At 28.1% G+C, this 6,202-nt stretch overlaps 1 protein-coding gene across 1 annotated transcript; it reads left to right on the top strand.

Moving 5' to 3' along the window:
- On the top strand, positions 1 to 4,999 carry LOC113367600. The gene is made up of 3 exons (XM_026609194.1): positions 1 to 4; positions 627 to 797; positions 4,707 to 4,999. The coding sequence occupies exons 1-3, from the start codon at positions 1 to 3 to the stop codon at positions 4,997 to 4,999; spliced, it is 468 nt and encodes a 155-aa protein (XP_026464979.1).
- Positions 5,000 to 6,202: the final 1,203 nt, after the last annotated feature.

Here is a 6,202-nt window from a genome sequence, read left to right as displayed (position 1 = left end):
ATGGGTACAGGACAACGTCTGTTCGATCATCTAGTTTAATATACAAATAAACATTTCATGTCTTTTAAACTATTTTATTACAATAAAGAATTGTGATCTCTCAATTATTATCTCCAATTGTACATTTTTCTTCTATAATAAAACTGAAGTCAGATTCAATATAAGCGAAATTAAGAAAACCGTAACGATTTCTATGAGAACGAAAAAAAAGAGAAAACTTTCTCCGCCGATTTGTACGTAAGATGACGATGATAGATAAAACAAACTTTTTTATTTCTTTTATACGTTAAAGCAATCAAAAGAAAAGTTTTTTGCAGTCAGACAGACTTCGTTCAAAAGACAGAGATACGTATCTCTTAGACTGTTTTTTTATATTGAAAACTCGCCAGAAGGTAGTAATTATATTATTGTTAAATTGAATTAAGTTAGTGGGAGCTAAGTGGAAATTGCAAAGTATATTTTAGAGGTTTAATGCAGTTTCAGAACAATATTCTTGTAAAAAAGGTCGATGGACAGCAGATCCATAGACTGTTGTAATGAATGATTTTTAGAAGATTTATGAAGATATTTATAAATATTATACAATGCCAATAGTTATAATTTTATTTTTTTTCCTCTTGTTTCAGGTGAGATGATAATTACCAATGACAAATACTTGATGAGCGAAAGTAGTGGTACCTACTATAGTGTTCAAATGAAATTGGTAATCAAGAAGTTTCACAAAACTGATCTTGGAGGATACAAGTGCATATCCAAAAATTCCATTGGAGATGCTGAAGGCAACATCAGATTATACGGTAAGACATTAATAATACTAATACTAGAAATGAACAAAAATAGTAAAACTATCCATAAGAAACTTAACTTAAAATAATCTTTAACCCTTTCGACTCGGATGCCGCCGGCGGCAAAATTCATATAGATCTCGAAATTCGCGAGTGGAAATTAGTCGTAACATGGTCATTAAATTCTGAATATTTCTTTTAATTTTTATAATTTTTGTTTCATTCATATATTATTATGAAATCTATAAAATTACTTATATTATGTTCATCACCCTATAAGAGTAAATATATAGTTTCCTACAAAATATAGAAACTTTACTCACGTTTTGTATTCATAAGACTTTCCACAATTTTTATGTTTGCATCATATTTTTAATTATAATTCCTAAACAATCAATCAATTATTTCTGGCAATGTATAAAAAGTATTCATTTATAATAAATTTTGATATAAAATGTTTCTTAAATATTTTTTGTATATAAAGTATACTCGTAATTTCTATAAAAACCTATTGTATTTAACTTTTTGTTATTCAGGATTTTTAAGGGATGATATTTTGATATCTGTAGAATTTTTATTTACAATTTTAGAAAAGTATTTAGAAACCAGTCATATCCGAATAAAAGAGTAGAATGATCTTAAGCAAACTTGTCCTCAAATATTAAAAGTTAAATTAAGATTCAGGATACAAACTACAACTTTCTAGATTTTCAAACAATTTTAAACAAAGGATATTTCTAAAATCTTTAATATAGAAAATTATAGAAACAATTTTAGAAAAAACGTACCGTATTCTGATTTTTTCATAAATATCAGTAAAAATTGGTTTGGAAATGAGCAATGTCACTTATCCCTCTACAAATAAAAAAAGACTAAATAACAATAGTTTAAGAAAATTCTTAAATTAATTCCTTGAAGTAATCTGTATTAGTTCATTTTATAATAATACGAAAATAAATTTGAACTCAAAAATGTGCAATACTAAATTTTTTTGTTTTATTGCCTAGTATATGAACAAACTTATTCAATAATGCATTTCAAAAGATAATAAAAAACTTACTTTTGTAATACATAGCTGATGTCATCTTAACACTAGCAATTAGTTGAAAACTGTAATTTTTTTTCCAATTTTACAAAGTGTTTATGAACTAATCATACTTTTCAATGAAGTAAAGAATCAGTAAACCATTTTGTTAAATATTATTAATTTATTTGAAACTACCATCACCAATATATTAATATTTTTTTATTTTTATAGTTTTATATTTTATTAAATTTAATTTGATATTTTGCAGCGTTTTTTGAAAATTCATTTTATATTAGGCATACCTTTATTTTCTAATTATTCTGCATTATATTGATTTTACATACTTTATATTTTATTTTATTTAACATATTGATCTTATTCTGTACTTGAAAGCTTATTTGCACTTCCATTTCTAGTTATTTTAAAGTAGGAATTCATAACACTTAGGCTTGATATAAGGATTCACCAAACTCAAGTTTTAAATCGAAAATCTACGAAATTTTTATTATACTAATTTAAAGACCTTAAAAAACTAAAATCTGTATTAAAGTAAAAAAAAATCTATATGAAGTTCATTACATCGTAAAGTATGACCATCGCAAGATATTTTTTCATGTTCAATCTTAAACTAAACTAGTGGTTTATGGCATCGTGCCTTAAGACAAATTTCTGGAACTTCCCGTACCGTAATGAAATATTCGAGAAATTTTAAACGTTTTCAAATATATTATTACAAATACTGCAACTTTCATTATTTTTGCTAACTTGTTATATCTGAGCAAATCAAATGTAAATCATGAATCAATTTAGAAAGTATCGTTATTTCATTTCGAATTCAATTTCAAAAAAAAAAATAGTTGCCTAATTTACACAAAATTGAAATAATTCTGTGCGACATTTGCACCTATACTGTGCTTAGCTTGGCGGCATTTTCACATTTTTCAATAGTTTTCACAAAATTGGATAAGTGCTCCAGTGCATAAACAGTCTAAACGCACTTGGGTATACATTTGTATCAGAGTGGCGCTTAGACTGTGCTTAGCCTGGGTAATTTTTTGAATTTTTAATCCAAAATTACAAAAATATTTTATGGAAAATAAAAAAAAATGTAATAATTTTTTATCTTCAAAAGCAATTGTTTTGTCAATACAAGCAGAAAGTTTTTTAGATCATTTAAATCGGACGCTTAGTTCACTCAAAAACTGCTGTTTTTTGCACATTTAGCTCTGTATCTTCGAAATGGCGGGACCTGTCTTTGCCAAAAACTAATCACCTCCCAATCATTACAAATTAAATGTTTTTTGGATCATTCAAATCCGATACTCCGTTTCTTCAAAAACCCGATTTGTATTTTCTGCACTCTGTGCTCCGTATCTCCGTAACGGCTGGACTTGCCTTTGCCAAAAACTAATCAGCACATCTCCCACATCAATAGGGATCGAATGTCTTTTAAACCATTCAAAACGGTTGATCCGTACGCCCGAAAACGTGGACGAAAAAATGCGGACATACAAAACACACACACACACATCATTTTTTTCTGAGGTATGCCAGAATGTTCAGAAACCTTCAAAACGTGAAGATATGCAAAAAAATTTATTTTCGATTTTCGGCACATTACTATAACTACCCTACGGGAAGTTATCTTAGCATTTGATTATAATTTTTCAAAATCATATATTATTCACGATTTTATTTTATTTTTCATAACAAAATTTACTCCGAATAAACACCGGAATGTACATAAGTAAACATCTCCGTTAACTCTTGTAAGTTCAATTACGAGGATAGTTGGCAGGCATTAGCGTAATTATTTATCTGACGCTGCCGTTATGCCGTTACTTTACATAAACTCATAAAGAGCGAAATTGTAGTTGCAGCTACGTCGTTCTCTCTTGCCAAACTAACTTATTTATAATAAAATAGTTCTGTCTTCTTAACGCATCGTGAAGAAAATATATTATCCGTAATAAAACTTCATTAAGGGGGTTGTTCTTTTTTTTGTTACAAAAAATTCAAGGTATTTGTTTTTATTTTTCTCGAAATGTGTTTATCATAGAGACATGCGGTTTTTTTTAAACAAAAATTACAAAATCATAGAATATTAAGAATTTTTTTTGTCGCCGTCATTTTTCAACCAGGGAGCGCCAAAGTCGGCCTTGCAAAATCGATCTCTTTTGCGGTGCCACAGATAAATCCGTTGCGCATCGCCTGAAACAAAAAAAAAAAGAAACTACGTTGAAGAAGAAGTTTGAATCCAGCCCCCCTACCAAAATGAAAGAAAAAAAGCAAGAAGGAAAAAAATGGCAGCTATTTAAAAAAAAGTGTTAAAAAGGGCCTTTTTTGGGACGAGAAGCTTCGCAAATTTTTTTTGCGTAATGTTATCAAGTTGTTTGAGGTAGGGGGACTAGGTATTGCAGTGGTGAACAAATTAAAAAAAAATGCAAGTCGATCCGACTTGTAGTTTTTTTTTTAATTTGTGGCACCGTATTGAAAAAAGTCAATTTGAGAAAAACGTATTTAAAGTTTTTAATATAATGTACTAAATACCCGATTTAATTTAATGTACGAAATATACCGTGGTGTTCAAAGATGCTGACACATTAAAAAGGTCATGTGCATGACGTTTTATAATGCAAATGAGAGCAGCTGGCATACAATAGCTCGCAGAGCGATAAAAAAAACGTTTTCAGAGGATCATACGTATAGAGATATTTAAATCTATAACTTCGTCAAAATAATAGATATTGAGATGATTTTTTTTTAAATAATTCTAAGGTTTTTAGCTTTTATAATATCAAAAAATCTCAAAATCGAAAAAAAAAACGAACAACCCCCTTAAAATATGTTTTATTGGATATTTTATAACCCATGTATTTTTTTTATTTTTCCAGAAATGGAACTACCCTACAGAGCCAAAAGCGCCCTGGACCGCCTCGACCTAGAAACAGATTCCAGCTCCGACCAAAATTCAAATGAAGAAGACGAAGGCCAATCCGAAAACCGTTTATATAGTGGGTACCAAGGACCCCTTAGAGAACAGGGGTCCCATGGAGGTCCAGAAGGCACATCTAATGATTCCACATCCATTTCAATCAGAACGATACACAAATTTCTGATTCTGATGGTATCCTCGATTTTGGTCTTTGTAAGAAACCATGGAGATGTAAGATATGTAACGCGGTGAGTGGTATAGTAGATATAAATGATGATAGAAAATTATGATATTGATATTTATATGTAAATAATATAGTTTTAACTATCTACATTTATAAGTGTATCAAACTTAGTATAATGTTGTGTGCGCCTGTATATAATTAATTTGTAATTGTCACACGCTATTTGAGAACAAAAATTGATAAATTATTTTACCGTTTTTAGTTTTGAAATTCAGCACGTTATGTTAAGATTTTACAGTTATAAAAACAACTATATTTATGACGTTTGTTTTTTAAAAACTGGTCAGTGATTAAACATTCTACAATGATAGTTATATGATTATTCTCTAAGCAAAGTGAAATCTGCCTAAGTTTTGAAAATACGTTATTGTATACATTTTTTGTTTGTGCTATAAACCTAATCAGCTTTCTTTGATATTAACATGATTTTTATAGAAAGTCTGTCAAAGATATTTCAACATATTTTTTTATTTTTTTAGTTATTACAATTCTTATTAAAAATCCCTTAAAGTTCATTTGCCCTGAACTAAATTTTGAATAAGAAGGCCAATATATTTCAGTAATATTACGTATTACTGTTAAAACTACAAATTTATAAGAGGTATAATAACAAATATATATAATCACAAAGATAAGAGATTGATTTTCGGGTTTATTTGCTTTTTGTTTATTTTAAATAAAATGAAAAAATTGTAAAAAAAACATATTTGGCAGTCTAAAATAATCATTTGACATATGTCCATTAAATTATCAGATATTTTATACATGAGTACTGATATTGTTACAATTTCTATGAATTCCGTACTGAGATTTTTAATTTTTGAAGTCTACTTACACGGTTCAAACAAATGTCAACATTTTCAGAATATCTGCTTTTTTAAATGTTCAAAAGTATGTAAAGTTTTAAATTTTAAATATAAATTTTAAATGTACAATTAAGTTTCAAATTGTATATATTTCATATGCGTTATTGTAATCGTAAGATATATAATCTATTCTAAGATGTATTCATTCGGCATCTCTTCTTAATGTAAACATTTTTAAGTGTTTTGAGCGATACTATCGTCACTGTATATTATATTATCAAATGAATATATAGTAATTATAATTATCTCTTTGGAAATTTCTAAAACATCTGTTATTAATCATTGATCAATATTTAATGATAATTAATCATTTGCTCGAATATTTAATTCTGGTACGGCAAGTTC

The sequence above is a fragment of the Ctenocephalides felis genome, unplaced genomic scaffold, assembly GCF_003426905.1.
Source record: "Ctenocephalides felis isolate EL2017-DRISC unplaced genomic scaffold, ASM342690v1 CF-g0.4_SCAFFOLD_01170, whole genome shotgun sequence".
NCBI classification, from domain to species: domain Eukaryota; kingdom Metazoa; phylum Arthropoda; class Insecta; order Siphonaptera; family Pulicidae; genus Ctenocephalides; species Ctenocephalides felis.
The sequence above is the reverse complement of the archived record's forward strand: the minus strand, read 5'-3'. Positions and strand labels throughout refer to the sequence as shown.